Here is a 20,437-nt window from a genome sequence, read left to right as displayed (position 1 = left end):
GAGAGAGAGAGAGGTAGATATGGTGTGAGGAGTGGGATAGGTGGTTAGTTAAGGGGTTGTGGAAGCATTAATGGGGGAAGGGTTATCTTTCATACTTTCTGAGAAGGAGTTGGTGAAGACGTTAAAGGACTCTCACTGTGTTTATGGTTACTAGTTGGAACAGACTTTAGAATAGGACCCTCACGTCATTTAATAGCCGCGCCAAAACAAACAACCCGGTAGTTGTATTCTATTATTACTCTAATTATAATGAACAACATTTCTCGATTCTCCAGTATTGGACCATCTAGTACTAGTAATAATAGTCTCTCATTCCTCACTCACACCGGAGGGTATCATTGTCATTTACAACACCCCTTAAATAGGACTCTGTATTTTACATGTGGGAGAGATCGATAGCTTCTAGGTTGGGGCATAGTTGCTTTAATGTAGTTATAGGAGCATGCTTCCACAGGGCCTTCACGTTTAATGTGCTTATCTGGGTTACCTCCTTTCCCACTCTTGCTCCATCAAATGATTTTAAAACGTTCATTTAGCTACGTACTGTCAAATATTTTCATGATGTGGAAGTATTTAATTTACTAGTCTAGTAGGTATATATCCACGTTAGTTTTACTCGATCACATAAATCATAAAAAAATAATTTGTGGGAAGAAGACTCATAAATCTATAGTATTAAAACATAGTAACATATTTCACTGAAATGTAGTTCGAGTGTAGTTAATTTCTGCTTGAGTGAATTGCTCCACCTTAATTACCGCGTCTATGTTTTCCTTGTTGTGACTTCATCATCAATACCCATATCAGATGAGGGACCATAGAAAAACTATTGTAGTGCAGAAAACAATCATCTCTCTTAAGAAAATCTTGTCCACGTGTATCAAGTGAATCAAATTTTATACAATAGTGTACTAATATTAATTTATGTTATTATAATTTTTATTTATAATTAAATAAAATTTTCTAATCGAATGAAAATACCAAATAAAACATAAATAAAGACATGTGATCCACATCATTATTCTAGTGCATCCATTTTTGTATGTGGTATAGAGTGGCAAAGAAAGAAGACTTGTGCAAGAGAAGAAAAAGAAAAGAGTGAATTTTCTTGCGAGAAAATAATACTCTTTTCCAAAAAAATCATGTGCAAGCTAATCAAACTTCATAGAATAATGTACAAATAATAATTTCTAATATTATATTTTTTATTTTCAATTAAATAAGATCTTTTGATTGGATGGAAATATTGAATGAGATAAGAATGCTGACACGTGATTCCCCTCCCATTTCTTAGATGCATGTTTTTGTGACCGTTCCATTTCTCTGTGTTATTTTTTCTCTCTCTTTTTATCCATGGAGTGTATATTGTCATGCTCTTATACGTTTATACCAAAATTAAGTTACACTTAACTTTGATTATTTAATATTTCTCTTTTTCTCGCTCCTCACTTATTTTTTCATCCACTTAGTTTGTCGGATTTAAGAAAATGAGTGCATCTAATTTAACTTAACTTTGGTTATAATTAAGAAATAAATATTGACACATTTTTGTATAATTAAGACATGGTGAAATATATTAGACTCCACTTGCAAGATTTTTTTACACCAACATTATATCACCCACCAATTATATTTAATTATTATTAACTCTTAAATAAAACTAATACAAATAAATAATAGATAATATGTATATGGGAAAGTAGTAAATACATGTTTATTAACCCACCTAAATATTATAGATACATATATTTCCAACGTAAAAATACTTATACAAGTACAGTGGTCTTGTTAAATACTGGGTGCATGATATTAAAATATAGGATCTACCACCGCTAACATAGATATTGATTAATCTTGAGTTGAATCGTAATACTTTTCAAAGGGACAAAACTCTATGGCATTAAAATATAGTGAATCTGGTGTTGCAAGGTTTTCAAATTATATGATAATGATGGAAGACTTCTGTACCCTTGTAATTTAATGGAATGTAAAGTGTATATAATGAAAGAAGGTTAAATATGTAATATGGAAATCTTTAGCACCATTTGTTCTAACCTTAGTTTTACATTACCATGCATTGTCACGTTACTCCCCTCCCTACATGTTCATATTATACATATACAAAATTATAGAATTTAATAAATATTTGTATATTAATTTTTACAGTAACGTAACCATTTTGGATATAGTAAAATGTGTCATATAACACATTTGAATCATGACTTTAAAAGTATATCGTCTATACTAACTATCATCTCAGTTTCAAAGTTAGTTCACATTTTTGCTTTTGGGCTTTTATAATTAAAGATGAAAAAAATATTTCTCATGATTATACTAGAATCTTGAAAATGTAATATAATAATCTTAAACCCTTGATCATTTATCATATTCATTTAGAGTTTAAAATCTGTGCACTGACAGTGTAAAGTTTTTTACACTGTCAGCACATCATCAACCACTGATTTGTAATACTTTTGTTTAAAAGTCAATGGTAGTTAACATATGAATGGTGGAGATTTGCTGACAGTGTAAAAAACACTTACACTGTCAGTGTATACATATTAAACCCATTCAATTATCTAAATTAATACACTTTAAAGAAATTGGTAAAGAGTGTTCAAATGATGTTGCTAAGTAATTCAAGATAGAAAATACGTACCATAACTTTGTGATTTAATTAATAAGTTATTTTATTTCAAACTATCAATTAACCATTTTAGGTTTTTATTATTTACAAAAGTGAGATACATGAAATGTGAATGGGATAATAGATTTGATGCCAAAAGAAAATATATTAGAGGAAAACCAATATATTCTAAGAACCTCTTTTCGTTGGTTGACTTGTTTTTTATTACTTCCACAATTGTGTACTCTGATCTAACATTTCATTAATGCTCTTTAATTCCTGAAAAATAATTGTCCTTTAAATATAAATACCTTTAAAAAAATTGGTGTTGTAAAATGGAGACATCCTCTCTTGAAAAATCCACTACTAGCAGTTTGTTAATTTATAAAAGAAATATTTTAAAATAATTTTAAATTAATACTCAAAATTAAAATTACAAATTACAAATATAACTCAAAATAGTATATGTCAAGGGTGATAAAATACTAAAAATAACTAACTTTACTCATATTTAATATTTTTTAGACCATTTTAGTTTTTTTTTAATTTTGCAAGAACTTAATTGATACATGTAAAAAATTTAAGAAGTCAAAATAAATATTCATTCTTATTTAATTCAAGTTTTTAATAGTGATTTCGGTTCCAGATAATAATTACATGCAAATCTTATTGATGCGATTAATTACAAATGTAGTTACGATATAGTTTTGAGAACTTACACAACTTCGAAATATGAATATCTATGACAATAGAGGAAGCATATTTAATTAAAGAACTTGCTTGAGCCTTCCTCATACATGTCATGATCCAAGGAAAGAATGTATGTTTTGTATGGTTGATTTAATTAATTAGTTTACCAATGTTGTTGTATAAAGGAGTATGGTCACCCACTTGAAAGTAGCGTCTATCTATAATTTAGAAAAGCAAATATATTCATGTGAAGTTTTTATAAATGCAGAGAGAGATATGATTATTCTTCCATTAGTTGGTTATCTGTTGTGGACTATTAAGGTATGTGTTAGGTCATCTAGTTTCATATCAGAGATTGTCCACTCAACACTTTCACATGATGGATTAAGAGAAAATACATTGGTTGTTCTTATTGTTATTTTTAACGGAATTGTTGGACCAGCGACTAGGAAACCACGTATTGAACCAAAACCTTAATGCATTAGTTTTATGGGTTTTTCCTTCTTATAAACTCTTTCATTCCTCTCTGCATATCCAATGTGGAACTTCACACTTGAATAAACCCAGCAGGAATAATAACACTTTTACTTTGTTCTTCGTTGTATCGTTCTTATTTTCGTGATTGTTCTTAACCAAAAGAAAGTGAGGAGATAAGTAAATATGTGGAGAAAAAGTAAATGTTGTGGGACCCAAATAAAAATAAGAATGATGTTTGTTATTGTGGGGAAAAAGTAAATATTGTTCTTATTTCATGAGGAGTTGTAATAAATTATAAAATAATGTGTAAGATCCAAATAAGAATGAAATTGTGATACTCTAACTTCCATTCCAATGGTACCTCCACTCATGCCTATTATCAAACAATTTTACTTAAAAGCTCATCTATAAAATTTTGCTTCATTTTTATCCTATTTGTATACAAATTGGTTAGCAGATTTTTACCAGAAATATGTGAACTTTACCCAAAAAATTACTAGCAGATCATCAGCATATATAGCTTAGGTCATACACCATAACCATATATTTCTAACCTTGCTCCCTTCAGATTTATAATTATAATAACAAGAATATGTTCACTAAATAGTCTAATGCCCATTTGAATAAAATAAGAGTATTCATCATGTATTAATTTGACAGAGATATAGTTCACTAATAGTCAAATACCCATTTGAATGAATACATTAAATTAATATTTTTCATAGATGAAGACTTGAAGCTTTGAAGGTGTCAAAATTCAAATAGTCAATTATATAGAAAAAGATGTATGTATTAATAGTATGTTATTATATTATTTATTATTCATATTTAATAATAATTGACTTTTAAATATAATAATACAAATGAATAATGGTCAACACTATAACATTTTGTAGCCAACATAATATTGAAAAGGGAAAAGAAAAAAGTTTGAAATGAAAAAAAATATCATGGAAAATAAATAACTCTATCAAATTCTCAATACCAACCAACGAGCGTTGGTTCAAGTGGTACATGCTTGATTCCCCTTAAGCAAAAACCCGGGTTCGAGTCTTGTGGATGGAAAAAATGCCCGTTGGGAGAGTTAGCCCCACTTACCTGTGGATGTGCCCGGCTCGGACAGAATTGCCTCCAGTGCGAGGATACCCGTGGGAAACCAAAAAAAAAAATTCTCAATACCAACTCCGAGCTAGTGAGGGGGAAATTATTGAATGCTCATCTACTTGGTTGCTATGCTAGTACAATAGTATAATAGTATAATAATAGAGTGGGTCTACTAATTAATATTTGAGGGTGATTAATGGGTCTAAGTTTTCCATTTCAAGCATTGAACCCACCGCTCAATTTTAGGTCAAATTCACCTTTTTAAGTTTGTGATGAGTCTAATGCCATTCAAATTTTTTTTAACTCTTTCCCACATCCTTATCATACATATTTCATAATACTAATTATTTTTATTATTTAAGAAATAAAAATGGCTAGATGATCAATATTCATAAAGTAGATATAAAAACTAGTAAGTATTTTAAAAACATTAGTTTTTTTAAAGTAGTTATGATTTCTCTAAAATAAAATCCTTAAAACAGCATTGTAAAAGAAATCCCTCAAAATATCCTTAAAACAGCATTCTAAAAGAAATCCTTAAAACAGCATTTTAAAAGTAGTTATGATTGCTATAAAAGAAATCCCTCAAAATATTCTTATTTTATATGTGAGACTAATATATAAGAGTTTAATTAACTAAGGTCTAATTAGAGATCAATAGTAATATTTTGTATATAAATACATGAAAAAATCAAACTTCAAATCTCATATTAAATGGTTGAAACTCGTTTCATTTCAACCAGCACAAGTTGATAGAAATTGCTATTATTTGAACAACTTATTTTTAACACTATATGGTTTTCCATGTGGTATGATAAAAAGCTTGGTCCCTTGAAAAAGACTGAAATAGCCCCTCCCCAGAAAAAAAAGTGAATAGGTCAGGGGCATTGTTGTTGGGTGTATTAATTGTTTGATTAAATGATAAGGTTTCCAACCGCAAATATAGCATTTTCTATGGGATGCATAGTACCACTTTACTTACCACCAACATTTTCATGTTGGAACTTGGAAATAAAGCACCTTCATTTTCTCCTTACATAATTATAGTATTTCAACTCTTTTAATGACGTAGATATAATTGACCGAACTTTATGACGTATTAAATTCTGTGTTATTCTCCCTTTTCCATGTTCTCTTCTATAATTTGATTGTTCGCTTGTTCCGACAATTGGTATCAAAATTTATGGTTCGGCTGGAGCATGATGGACTTAAGGGGAAGCAGATCGGTAAATGTGTATGATACACACATTGAGGAGGAATTGTTGGATTTATTTAAATATAAAGTTAAACATTGAATAGAGGAAAAAAAGTGAAAAAGTTTATAAATGAAAAATACCAAACTATTGTTTTAAGATATTAGTTCAAAACATGATATCTCACTTACTCGAGTAATAACCCAACTCCGTGTCACAATCCGTTTTACAAACACAAAGCCTTATATTCCCATGGTTTAGTTATAGTAATCAGTGGATGTTATAACTTGTAGGAAACTTGCCATAGATATTAAATATGTCTACTCTGCACCAAGAAAATAAAAATAGCTATACTAAGTGGAAAAAGGAGGGACAGAGTGGAAATATATGTGAAAACAGATAGTAGCCGACACTCTCACTGCACATTCTCACTGCACACTACTTACTGTATTAATGAATAAATTGAGGAAAACTAAAGTAATAAAGACCCAAAAAGGTGTTTGTATATAGAAATATATATACATAATATCTATATGTGTTGGTATCTTCAACATTCCAATTACTACTAAACTAGACAGTTTAAGATGAACAAACAGTTTTCGTTCCTAGGCCTCGGGTAAGAATGGGAGGGAGGATTATTGTAACAAAATATTTACCTTACTCCACATGATTTAGTGCATATTACATGTCAATTTTGTGAGTTATTATTATTTTTCACTTTAATTATATTGGTATAGTATAGTTTATCAAAAATTAACCCATAGTCTATAAGCTTTGAGTTTAAATCTTGTAATAGGTATGACACATGCATAATTGATAAGGATATGTAAGTATCTGAGAAGAATCCTAAGACTTATTCTAACATGATAATGGGTCACATGACTCAACTAATCTTTTTTGGTTAACAAAATTTGTTTTCTTTTCACTACAATCCTTAAACTTTTGTTATTAATAAAAAATAATATAAAGTTAGGAAAATTTCTTATTTTTTTAAGCGTACAAGAATCTCAGAGAAATAAGTTATGATGAAGTCAAATATGAGAACGGTCAACAGGAAACACAACCACTAGTGTGGATGTTGCAAATTCACATCTAACAATTTATTAGGTGAACTATAAAGTCTTCAACATAGTGATAAGTTGAGAAAATGTTCAACAACAAAAAACTGCAAATAGAACAAGGGAAGTAAAGGTACATAATAGGATCTCTTGAATACTTATTGTTAAGATATAGAAATTCGGTAGTGTCACTATTAAACTAAGTTTAGAATATTACTCAAAGACATACATGGGTATAAATTGGTCCTCCTTATATATATGATTTTGATGTCATCCATTTTTTTGTTGAGTTTTTAAGTTTCTGTGTTGTTCAATTTTGATGCAATATAGTAGCGAGAGGTTCAAATCTAACCTCCTATCATTTGGACTCAGGAGTAGTAAAGGAATGGGCCTTCATTCTCAAATCTAAAGGCAGAATAATGGATTGCACATCGAATTTAACATATCCCAATATTAGTAATTACATAGTCTACCCAATAAGCATAGCTATCATATTATTTTTGTGTAGGAACACAAGATCATTGAAATTTTACTAACATGTTTAATCCAGTCAAGCCAAACTATATCGACAGAAAACTAAAAATAAAGTTCGATTTATAACAATTAATACTCTGAAATGAATTAGCTCATGAATTGTAAGATGGCATGTAGTAGTACCATAAAAAAAGATCACTAAGATTTTATATAAGAATGAATTTAGTGATGATAAAGATTTATGTGAAGACCTATATATGTGGAGACAAAATAAAACATTGCCAACATATTAAGAATTTAATTTTAATTAAAATTTAGTTATAAATGAATAGCATAAAAAAAACATAAATATAACGTGATGTATGTGTCTTTATGCAGAATATTAATTCGTGTGAGTAAAAGCTGGTCTTTAATTCTAGTCCGGTTATTTGACCTAGGTGGAGGTGGTATCTCCATAACTGCACCGAGAGAGAGAAGCAAGTTGAAAAAAATAAAGAAATGAACAAATACGTGGACCAAACATTTGTCAACAAAATACAAATATTTTATATTATATACTATCTGTTCAGTGAAACATTCGATCAAACAGTTTCTGGTTGCGTTGTTCCTAAATGGATTCATCATCACTTCAATGGACACAATTCTTAATCGCTGTTACTGTCGCTTTCTTCATTGCATTCAGAGCTCACAAACGTAAATCACTCAACACTTCTGGAGCCATCGCAGGTTTTATCGTTATGTCTCTTCACATTTTTGTTGGATCCAGGTTTCTTATCTTATTTCCTATTTCATTTTTTTGGGTTCAAATTTAAAAAATAAATAAAAAATGTAATTTTTATTTATGGGTCAAGGTTTGGAGCGATGCTACTTGCATTTTTTTTCACTTCGTCCAAGCTCACAAAAATTGGAGAAGACAAAAAGCGAAAAATCGATCCTGAATTTAAAGAAGGTGGACAAAGAAACTGGTATTTTCCTTAGCTTTAAGCTATTGTTTTTGTTGAAATGACCTGTTTTGCATTTGAGCAATTTTATATCCTCCTACTGCTAAATGTTCATGCTCACACAAAAGTAACATATGTCCGTCGTAATCTCATCATTAATAATTAAAGTATCTTATTGTGACACATGTTATGGCATTTTTGTGGGATTTTTGTGGGAGTATACGACTATATCATTTTCCTTCGCATTTTTATCTACAAATTATGAAGATAGCATTAATTGCATTTTCTAAGTTAACTTTAAATTGGTCATAATAGGGTATCTATTTTTCCTCATGCATAGGTTGCTGTTAAATCGATAAACTTAGTTTTGAATGGATCCTATAAAGTGAATCTAAACTAGTGAAAAATGAGGGTATATCCACCTTAGAGAGAAGCTCAATTTATAGGAGCTTGGTCCTTGATTGAGTTATGAATGTCATATTTGTCATAGTTCTCAATTGGAGTCAGGTATAGGTTTTTCATTTAAAGCTTATATACCTGAAAATTTCACCCCTTTTTATATGGACAGGGACATCAAAATATCAAAATTGTTGTCATAGGGTTATATGTGCCGGATACTAGATACTAGATACATTTTGTTTATATACCTTGTCACAGTTTTATGAGTCTTGTCCATATCTATGTTTGTGCTTCCTAGAGTCACACTTATCTTTATCTCTCTTTTTCTTTTGACTAATTTTCTGTACTTGTTGTTTTCCAGGTTACAAGTTCTAGCGAACAGTGGCGTCGCCTCAGTTCTGGTGGTTATTATATGGGTATTAACAAAAGGACAGGACAAGTGCTTGAACTCTAATGATTCAGCTCTCGTTACCTTTTTCATTGGTGGTGTTATCGGCCATTACTCCTGCTGCAATGGAGACACTTGGTCTTCTGAGCTTGGAATTCTCAGTGATGACCAGCCTCGTTTGATTACAACCTTCAAGGTGAATATTATATTGCTCAAACTCCTTCAATTAGTGGATCATTCTATTTGTATTTGGCATTCCTTTATTCAGTCCAATGATACTTAAAGTTCAATTGTAATAACCATTAACCAATATGCTTGGTGTTCTATGTTCAGTTTGCTAGAAACATTCTCAATAATATTTGACAATTCTCTAGGATATATGACAAATATGTTTTTTTCTTCAAATTCCATGTTCTGAGTAATCTTCACAATGTTCTAAAATCACCCTTGTTCAGTTTTGGTCCATCTTTTATGCTTTGCTCTCAATTTTGCCTTTCATAAGTCAAATTTTCGCAATCTACTCATTCATTGAGGAATAGTATCTCTTTGCTTTGTCAAAAACATTCCCATTGTGTGTAATATTGCTTTACCCAACCCCATAAGGCCATAACGATAAAAGTCATGGATAATGTTGGATAATTGCATTCCTGGGAACGACTAATTCTTCAGAATTGCTTTTAAGCTTGAATTATAAATAGGAGTTTGATAAGTGCTAACCAAGTATTAAGAAAGAACAAGGACAATCAGAGAAACAAGTGCAGAATTGTATAGATAGTACTGAAAATGCAGTAATCCAATTTGTGGAAAACAAGAGAATAATGCAGAAACAGAGAAAAAAATTATCTGAGGGAATGATTCCACTCTGCTCTGTGACAACTGTCACTCCACAATTACCACATGATTGCCTGCCCCCTCCTCCCTCATGCTCATGTCCTTCTCACCAATTCTTGGACCTTCCTTCCCATTCAGCTCTTGCCAAGTGTCCTTTTGGTTAGAATCATGTGTATCCGAGACATGTGCAACGTTCTCATTCTCTCTCTTTCCTAAATTACCCTGAAAACATTTCTTTCTTCTCTGAAATGCCCTCTTAATTGGAGGTCCATCAGAGTTTAAGATCCTAAACCACCCTAAAATCCTCGTCACATTCTGTTCTGATGACTTAATATGTTCTGTTTGCAGTTCACAAACATTGACCTTTTCTCTTGAAGTGGTTGTCAATATGAGCTTCTGCATAAAACATTCCGTGACTTGGCTAGTGTTATCAGACACCGCTTTAGATTGGCATGCTGTGACAAGTGTCTTATAACATCTGCAAATTATTTAAATAGAGAAATTATCAATAGGAAATTGCAACTAAGTTTGAGATTGGGGTTACAAATTATTTTCTGTATGATTATCAGCCTGTGAGAAGGGGCACAAATGGTGGAGTGACAAAAGCAGGATTGCTTGCAGCTGCAGCAGCTGGAAGTGTCATTGGAGTGTCATTTGTTCTTCTGGGACTTTTGACAACCAAATGTGGCTTTGATATAGCTCTTAAGCAACTACTGGTCATACCTATTGCCACCTTCGCGGGACTATGCGGAAGTATCATTGACTCTCTCTTGGGCGCAACATTGCAATTCACTGGATTCTGCTCTGTTCGGCAAAAGGTAAATCATAGACCGCCAATTAACGATATTTTGTTTCCTATAGGCATAATGCTTGAATTATTACATTAAATTGGATTGGATGGTTGTTGAATTTAATACAAAACTCAATGGTTAATGGTGCAAGAGGTACCATAGAACCCTCCAATCTTAATGTTTTAGATGTTTGATATATGAAATTTCTTACTTCATTTTGTAGGTTGTTGGAAAGCCAGGACCAACAGTTAAAAAGATTTCAGGTGTCAGCATTCTTGACAACAATGCAGTGAACCTTGTATCAATACTGTTGACAACAATCTTAACTTCAATAGCCTGTTTGTACATTTTCTGAATTCATCAGAAGCAGAAGCTATGTGGCTGAAGAAGAGTTCTAAAATTGTAATGCAGTGGTGGTAAATGTCCATATACTGTTGTATTCTCAACCATCAATTGGTAAAGTTGATTAGTCCAACATTATGATATGGTGCCCAAAGTTTATTCTGTTCTAGAGTATAATCAATCATTTACCTTCATGTTAAGGGAACATGAAGGGCACACGATACATGACTTTCTAGGGTCTGTATTGTTAATAGTGAATGGCAAAAAAAATAATTGGCACATAAGAATCAATCTCCCATAAGTATGCTGATGTATGTGGTTATTTACATTAAAGTTCTGTATTTACAATAATAAAAGTGGTCGTGTCAATAGTAGTAATTAAGTGGTTTTTCAATTAAAATTCATTACTTTAGGTTAAAAATATCCTGAATGAGCTAAACAATCTACAAAAGGAAAAAAGGTAAAAGAAAACAATGGGTAGAGATAATTGGATGACATAATTCACTATCATTCACCTTTTCTTTTTGTTTCTTTACCTCCATGTGGTGATTGTTGCAACATTGGATTGGTGATGCAAACATAATAAAACAAAACTATGACTTAATCATGGTTTTGATTATGCGTAAAGAAAATGCCCATTAAGGTGAAGCATAGCTGACTCTATAGTCTATACCAAATTTGATGTCCCACGTTTTGTATTACTACATGTATCATCATCTTTGATTGGTTAAAAAAAAATTAAATATTTCTGTGATATGTATATAATTCTTGTACACAAACTATATGATGTGAAATATAATTTCAAAACTTACAAGTGATTTTTAAAACTAGCTTAGTTAGGTCAAATAGCCCGTTTATAATATGTCCACGTCTTAATGTATAGCGTGTCAGATTCACATGAACTAGCAAACAATGTAGATATTTGACATTTGACATTGATGAGCAATATTTTTTTAGTGGTAACTTACCACAATATAATATATAAGGTCTCAAACGTCGGAATCAATGATACCAACGACAAGGCATTGATTATTAAAGTAAAATATCGGTTGTTAAAAGGTGAGTTGAATATTGATTAGTCCAAATCAGATATCATCACTCCATTCATATATTCAAATTCAAATGGGTAATGTTTTATGTATGACGAAATTGTAATATCATTTAATGCCTTTAAAATATATGTATAAAAAAATAGAAAGTAAAAAATTAGAATTAAAGTCTATTCATATAGCAAAGGCATTAATATAGGGTAATACTTAAAAGACCGGGTAGAGTAGGTAAGGGAATACAAGGAAAGTGTTCATACATGTCAAAGAAATTCAGGCTCATATATTATAAGTAGTAATTGGTTGAAAAAAATACATTTAACTTAAAAGTTTAAATATAAATATTAAATATTATTATGATCAATCACACTCCATGTCACATGGAATGGTTGGATATCGTGGGACGGAAGATGTGGGACGGAAGATATGGTCCAAGAAAATAGATGCTTCCTCTATTAATCAAAGTAAAGGGGATCAAGAGATTTGACCATAAAAAATGTACCACCAGATATGTCCTTAAAATTTTTAAGTTCCTACAAAATTAAGTGACGAAAAAAGTTTCTAGAAAGATCAAAGGTGATGATATTTTTAACCTATATGAAACTTATGGGTGACACTTTATTTGGAATTTGACATCTATATAGAACATGGTCAATGAGAGTAGCATTTAGATACATAGAGTAGAAGATTAGCAGGAAAATGTGGGGGCAAAGGGTGGTGCTGACACTGCAAATAGCATGCATGAATATGCCACCGACACACACACACACACACCCTTTGTTCCTCCAACAAAACAAAATAAAATTTTATCCACCTATTCAGCAGTTTGTGAAAAAGAACCTAAAGCAATAACACCCCATCATCACAATTTTGAAAAAGTTATACTATATAGGCTTTACATACCCTACTAGCAATGGCATCTTAAAATGCCAAGTAAATAACACTGAAGAACCAACACACCACTATGTAATTAACAAGCCACAGAGCATGTAGCAGATGATCTTACTGGAACTATAACATCAGCACCAACTACGGGTTGGACACTTTTCGCAGCGGCTTCTAAGCGTTCCCATGTTACTCTTCTTCTCTCAGCTGCAGCACCTGCCCCTGAATCTTCCTCCTCGAATTTACGTTGGCATGCGAGTACCAGATCCTCATCCATTTGTGAAAGCGTCTTCCTTACGTTCTGAGTGAGGTTCAGCACTGTTTGATTCCAGTGATTTTTGGTGTTATTTACAAGTGCTGAGAACACAAGTGGCAGAATCACATGACGGTTTTGCGTGATAAGATTAAGGATGTGCTCATTGTTCCACAACAAATGAGCTCTTTCTGCCACCTGAATAAAGATACAATTAAAAGCTTATTGATGTTCTTTATTAGTGGCATGAGAAACATAACATACAAGAAAATAGAAATTGCATGGCATGATTTACAGATAGACACCAACGTTTACATCCGATGTGCTTAGACATTTGAAAAACTATACAGGATGTATTTGAGTCTACAAGCTGAGGTTTGTGAAAGAGAGATTCTAGAATCAATTACATCAGATACCCAGTTAATCTCTTGAGTAACAACCCAAAAAAAAGTGTCAGAACTACCGGACTTGATCATTAATTGAAAAACATGACTAAGAGGGCGTTTGGAACAACTTATAAAGAGTTTATATAGGCTTATGAGAATAGCTTATGACCTTCCTATAAGCTCTTTTTAGCTTATGGGAGAGGCTTATGAAAACAAACTCTTTTTAGCATATTTAAAAAAAGCTTATTAAATAAGCGCTTGTTTACCCAATTGTGTCCTTTAAAACCAACTTCCCTGGAATTTAAATGTACATTCTCTTAATCAAGCAGAACAAAAGATGGTGTTGCAAAAGGGTGAAATTTAGATTCAGACCCAAAAGGAGATTCTTTAACTAAAAAATGCAACTTAAATGAGAAACAGTTTAGCATAAACTACCTGGTAATGAGAACTATTAAGGCAGCAACTTATTCGTCGAAACAGTGGGACCATAATCTTCTGAAATTCGGCCATGCTAGTCATTTCCAAAACCTCTTCCAACTCACTTATGAACATAAGCTCCTTTTGGCTATTCGTTAATGGCCAGTACTTTAATAGTCCCTTTAACACAGAGCTAGCAAGTCTTTGATCCTTATCTATGAATTGTACAACACAATATGTTAGCTGCTGATGATAAATACATTTTATCCACCTATTCAGCAGTTTGTGAAAAAGAACCTAAAGCAATAACACCCCATCATCACAATTTTGAAAAAGTTATACTATATAGGCTTTACATACCCTACTAGCAATGGCATCTTAAAATGCCAAGTAAATAACACTGAAGAACCAACACACCACTATGTAATTAACAAGCCACAGAGCATGTAGCAGATGATCTTACTGGAACTATAACATCAGCACCAACTACGGGTTGGACACTTTTCGCAGCGGCTTCTAAGCGTTCCCATGTTACTCTTCTTCTCTCAGCTGCAGCACCTGCCCCTGAATCTTCCTCCTCGAATTTACGTTGGCATGCGAGTACCAGATCCTCATCCATTTGTGAAAGCGTCTTCCTTACGTTCTGAGTGAGGTTCAGCACTGTTTGATTCCAGTGATTTTTGGTGTTATTTACAAGTGCTGAGAACACAAGTGGCAGAATCACATGACGGTTTTGCGTGATAAGATTAAGGATGTGCTCATTGTTCCACAACAAATGAGCTCTTTCTGCCACCTGAATAAAGATACAATTAAAAGCTTATTGATGTTCTTTATTAGTGGCATGAGAAACATAACATACAAGAAAATAGAAATTGCATGGCATGATTTACAGATAGACACCAACGTTTACATCCGATGTGCTTAGACATTTGAAAAACTATACAGGATGTATTTGAGTCTACAAGCTGAGGTTTGTGAAAGAGAGATTCTAGAATCAATTACATCAGATACCCAGTTAATCTCTTGAGTAACAACCCAAAAAAAAGTGTCAGAACTACCGGACTTGATCATTAATTGAAAAACATGACTAAGAGGGCGTTTGGAACAACTTATAAAGAGTTTATATAGGCTTATGAGAATAGCTTATGACCTTCCTATAAGCTCTTTTTAGCTTATGGGAGAGGCTTATGAAAACAAACTCTTTTTAGCATATTTAAAAAAAGCTTATTAAATAAGCGCTTGTTTACCCAATTGTGTCCTTTAAAACCAACTTCCCTGGAATTTAAATGTACATTCTCTTAATCAAGCAGAACAAAAGATGGTGTTGCAAAAGGGTGAAATTTAGATTCAGACCCAAAAGGAGATTCTTTAACTAAAAAATGCAACTTAAATGAGAAACAGTTTAGCATAAACTACCTGGTAATGAGAACTATTAAGGCAGCAACTTATTCGTCGAAACAGTGGGACCATAATCTTCTGAAATTCGGCCATGCTAGTCATTTCCAAAACCTCTTCCAACTCACTTATGAACATAAGCTCCTTTTGGCTATTCGTTAATGGCCAGTACTTTAATAGTCCCTTTAACACAGAGCTAGCAAGTCTTTGATCCTTATCTATGAATTGTACAACACAATATGTTAGCTGCTGATGATAAATACCAACAGATTTAGGTTTGTGCAGAGGAATTAAAGCCTTGCACAAAAACAGTACATGCTCTTCCTTCAATGGCAAGGCAAATCCGCTAATCACGCTCCCAAAAATCTCCAACAGTTCAGCAATGCCATTGTGCCTTTCAGTCTCAAAAACAAAACGGTAGATGATATTGCTAACAGATTTTCGTATGAAAGGCCTGTGAACCATGAATTTGCCATAGATTCTATGAAGAATTGTTTTCAAGCAATCTCTTTCTCTGGGATCCTCAGAATCAAAAAGGTCAAGTAATCTTAAAATGAAAGCATGATCCATATGTATTTTTGCCACCTTCAAATCAAGAGAGTTATAATTGATGAATTGAAGGAGTAGATCATAAACAACTTGCAGGTGAGACCAGGCAGGATCAAACATAGGCTCTTCATCATCTGTTTCCCCACCAATTGTACTTGTACGATACTTCGGTGGGAAAACCCTGAATAAATTAGTTGCACACATTTTACACAATGCAGCAATTGCTGGTTCTGTGAATTTTACGGATCCAGAGGAAACAAAGTCAACAAGGTCTATCAATGTTTGACGCTTAAAATCTTGCTCTGCGCAGTTCTTATCAAGATCACTCATATCATAAACCTTGCAGCAAAGATTCAACTTACTAATAAACAGACTTTGCTTTTGTGTATTCGAAATATCTTTGAAGGATAGACAAGGGTCAACTGCTTCAACTCCTGCATTCATACTTGAAGGGAAAACAACCGAAGAAACCCGCTTCACAACATTTAATTTGCTAGAAATGGTGCTACCAACATTTGTGCATTGAAATACATTTCCAAAACTAGTGGAATTGCCAGACTCCCCCCTTGCAGAATCTGATGAGTCAGATTTCGTCACCTTCTTCGGCAATTTGCTAAGAATTTGCTTTAACATAGTGGTAATGCTGCAAGCTTAGCCAAGAACACCTGCACCCAACATATCCCTGTCAATTACAAGCATTAACCTTTCAGGATGTAAAAGCTCAAATCCTAGGCCCTACTCTACAACAATTTCACACTGAACCATAAAAAAATCAACCAAGCATAATTAAATCATTCAACAGCGAAGCAAAAATGGGAAAGCAAGGTATACAAGTATGAGATTTAATCATTGTCACCAAGACCAATTTAGAAACTGTACAGAGCAAAAAATCAAAATCCTTGGTCACAAAGCAATTGGTAAGTCTTTTTAGAACACATTAAGTAGAAAATTCCAGCCAGATCTAACACTTGCGTTTTGCTTATGAATTTATCACAATAGATAATAAGAATTTTAGTTAATTTTTAGATAAAAACATGAAAGAAGTTGCAGAATACATAAAACTAGTCATTCCTTCCTAAATCCAGAACAAGTTCATATTGAACAGAATTTGGAATCAAATATACACAAAGGGAAGAAATTAAAACTAAAATTAAATGGAAATGACCCAGTTGCATATAGAAATTAAGAAGCCAATAATGAATACAAAGTTGAAAAATTTACAGTAGGAGCAAGAGTGGGTGAAAAAAAGCAAGATCTGGGTCTGAAGCAAGTAGTTGAGGAACCATTAAAGAACCTAGTACCCTATATGATTATTACAAGGTAAAAAAATCAAAGCTTTAGGGTAATAAATTGAGTTAAAAATCTAGGGTGAGTCCAAATCAGGAACTCCACCAAATTAGTATATTTAATAATTAATAACAAAAAAAAAAAGAAGAAAGCAATTAGTTAAGAGAGAATGAGAAAAGAGCAACCTGATATCTGTGAATTAGGATAAGAGAGAGTTAAAGTTTAACGGTAAACATAAAGATGGAACAAGTTGCATAAGCAAAGTGAGAAAGAGAGAGAGAAAGAGAGAAAGAGAGAGAGAGAGGAAGAAGATGAAAAGAAAAAAGTGCTTATGTGTTAGATATGTACACTTATACTACAAGTGTCTGTAGAAAGAGAGTGACCGTTTTCAACATAGTTTAAAATCTACTTAAATTTTATCTTTTCAATATTAAAGTTACCACATGTATCAAATTTAATTATTTATTATAAAAATTATTTTTAAAAATAAATAAAATAATACACTTGTCATATTTTTAATAGAGATGGAAAACAAGTTATTTTTAAGAATATACTTTATTCTCGATTAATAATAATCAACCTATGAATGTTACATAGTCTAAAAATAGTTACCCTTTACATAACTCTTGTCGTTCTTAATTGAAATTTATGATTTTACTAACATTGTGGTTAAAATGAACAAAATATATAATTTCTTTATTAATTTGTTCGAACTGTACTGCTGAAAGAATGAGTTCTAATACAAAAAATAAAAACAAAAATATTGGATCGACCAAAGAGTATATATTATGATAAAAAATTATAATTGATTATGACTTGCTATCTGGCTTAGCTTTATAAAGAAAGAATGAACATATTATGAAATGGAATAATGGGAAAGTTTGACTGTCCCGTAAAAAAGAAACCGAAATTGACTCAGTAATAATTATTGTAAATAGAGGGTGGGTGTGTGGGTCTAACATCATGAAGTGAATTTTTTTATGCATCCGGATTATATATTTATATGTTATAGAGCTCATGTAATTTTTTACTCATGGGATAAATTTGATTATTGCTTATGTTAGTTTTTGTTACATTTTTCACTTCTTTTGCACCGAACAAAAAGGTGCATAGTGGTGGGGTCTGCATTAGGTAAAGTGAAAAATGGGAGATTTTGGTTACCCAATTTGGATGCTAGATTTTTGGAGTTTGAGAGTTACTTGACAGAAAGAATGTAAAAAGAAAGAAGAGATAGGAGATGAATGCGGTGGGAAAGTGGGAAAAAAAATATAGAAAACTAAAAGTAAAGTGAGGGAATGACCCATCACTCCAATCACATAAGAGAGAACATCTCAGCTTTAGTTTAGTGGTATAAAATTATAGTGAATACAAGGAAAAAAAAATACAATTAAGAACCTCGAAAGTGATTAATTTCTTACTCAAAAAGGTAAAAAAATAACATTGATAGTATAAAAAAATCATAGAAAGAAGATGAGGGCAAAAATTAACAAATATCATAACCATCATTCATTAATAGGGAATACAAGAAAAATATTGATCACACTTCCTTATAAATGTTCGCCATTGTAATTGAAAACTATTTTACAGATACCAATGCAGCTTATTGCTGAATTTCCAAAAATATACAAATATAGGGATAGTTAAGATTTGGACTTTAGTCAAGTTGAATAATTATTTTACTTGGAAATGATTGATTAAACTTACTCCTTATTATACCATCAATTTTATGAACATCTAATGGTTTGAATTAGTGAATAGATCTAAACTATTATATATTCATAGAATTAATAGTTAGGATTAGAAATAAGTTTAAAAAACTTACTCGAGTATATGTATCCATCCTCTTGTTTTACATAGTTATTCAGACATTATTTTTTTGTTATAAAATATAAAAAAACTTGAGAAAAGGTAGTAGCATAAATAAAAGGTTTGAGCCAATGGAAATATATGTATTCTAATTGTATTATTATTACAAATTGAAATGCCATTTTTGGTATAGAGAGGAACAGAATGTGAAAGGCACATGAAGTTTTGAAGCAGACATGAAATGAAATGTGATGCATATATGGTAGTGCATAATGAAAGAGACCCACTTACCCAGTCTGAGACCTCAAATCAATTCAATTTTCTTCTTATTTCTCTCTTTCTGTAGCACCAGGGTGTGCTTCTAAAATTCACTCATCTGTTCACTCACTAACAAAAGTGCACACAACACATATTTTTTCTCTGAAAACCTGCTACAATATTTGTTTCCTTTTGGATTATTTTGGCACTGGAAACCTTAAATTACTCTATTTTACACCCAGACTCATTTTGGTAAGAAATAGCTCTTTTTTCTTTTTCTTATTCTCACCCCAAGACAATGCCTGCAATATAGGAATAATGAAAATTTTACTTTGATTTCTTATAACTTTTTAAAATATTACTAAAAGTAGCGCACTTTTTACTAAACTTGTGGATAATAAGTACAAGACCTTTTTTTTCTTCTTAAAATCGTGGACATTATTCACAATTTTACTTTTACTATCTCCTAAAGTTGTGGATAGTATCCACAACTTCACTTTTTCCATTTTCTTTCTTTTAAAGTTGTGGATGGTATACACAACTTCACTTTTTTTTCCATTTTCTCTCCCCTAAAATTGTGGCTGTGAGACTTAAGTAATATATTGTAGTAGATACTATCCACGAGTACTATATAACCAGAAACCCTATATATATATATATATCACTTTCCACTATAACCAAAAAACACACTACAACATTCTCTATTCCTTATTATTTTCTCCTAATCTTCCTTCTTTCTTCCTAATCATTTGTTTGTCTTCCTTGCTTATCTTCAAGGTAAATATATAACTTTCATAAGTATTATTATTATTATTCTGAATTCTATGATATTTATAATCTT

General features: G+C 31.9%; 2 protein-coding genes across 6 annotated transcripts; one reads left to right on the top strand and one right to left on the bottom strand.

The window, feature by feature from the left end:
• Nucleotides 8,184-11,514, top strand: LOC109345171 (protein PGR). 2 transcript variants are annotated; one of them, XM_019584011.1, is made up of 6 exons: nucleotides 8,184-8,388; nucleotides 8,474-8,587; nucleotides 9,324-9,546; nucleotides 10,751-10,999; nucleotides 11,196-11,363; nucleotides 11,394-11,514. In XM_019584011.1, exons 1-5 carry the CDS (start codon nucleotides 8,234-8,236, stop codon nucleotides 11,325-11,327), a joined length of 873 nt encoding a protein of 290 aa, XP_019439556.1. In that variant the 5' UTR covers nucleotides 8,184-8,233; the 3' UTR covers nucleotides 11,328-11,363; nucleotides 11,394-11,514. The 2 variants fall into 2 exon arrangements, with proteins under 2 accessions (XP_019439556.1, XP_019439547.1); XM_019584002.1 differs by having other exon boundaries at nucleotides 11,196-11,514.
• Nucleotides 12,957-17,877, bottom strand: LOC109345145 (serine/threonine protein phosphatase 2A 57 kDa regulatory subunit B' iota isoform-like). 4 transcript variants are annotated; one of them, XM_019583983.1, is made up of 5 exons: nucleotides 17,718-17,848; nucleotides 17,467-17,547; nucleotides 15,718-16,910; nucleotides 14,573-15,094; nucleotides 12,957-13,174 (listed from the first exon to the last, which is right to left on the bottom strand). In XM_019583983.1, the coding sequence occupies exons 3-4, from the start codon at nucleotides 16,876-16,878 to the stop codon at nucleotides 14,729-14,731; spliced, it is 1,527 nt and encodes a 508-aa protein (XP_019439528.1). In that variant the 5' UTR covers nucleotides 16,879-16,910; nucleotides 17,467-17,547; nucleotides 17,718-17,848; the 3' UTR covers nucleotides 12,957-13,174; nucleotides 14,573-14,728. The 4 variants fall into 4 exon arrangements, with proteins under 4 accessions (XP_019439528.1, XP_019439515.1, XP_019439522.1 ...); XM_019583970.1 differs by lacking the exon at nucleotides 17,467-17,547 and having other exon boundaries at nucleotides 17,718-17,877; XM_019583977.1 differs by lacking the exon at nucleotides 17,467-17,547 and having other exon boundaries at nucleotides 15,718-16,927; nucleotides 17,718-17,866.

Source organism: Lupinus angustifolius, chromosome LG01 (assembly GCF_001865875.1).
Source record: "Lupinus angustifolius cultivar Tanjil chromosome LG01, LupAngTanjil_v1.0, whole genome shotgun sequence".
NCBI lineage: Eukaryota > Viridiplantae > Streptophyta > Magnoliopsida > Fabales > Fabaceae > Lupinus > Lupinus angustifolius.
The sequence above is the reverse complement of the archived record's forward strand: the minus strand, read 5'-3'. Positions and strand labels throughout refer to the sequence as shown.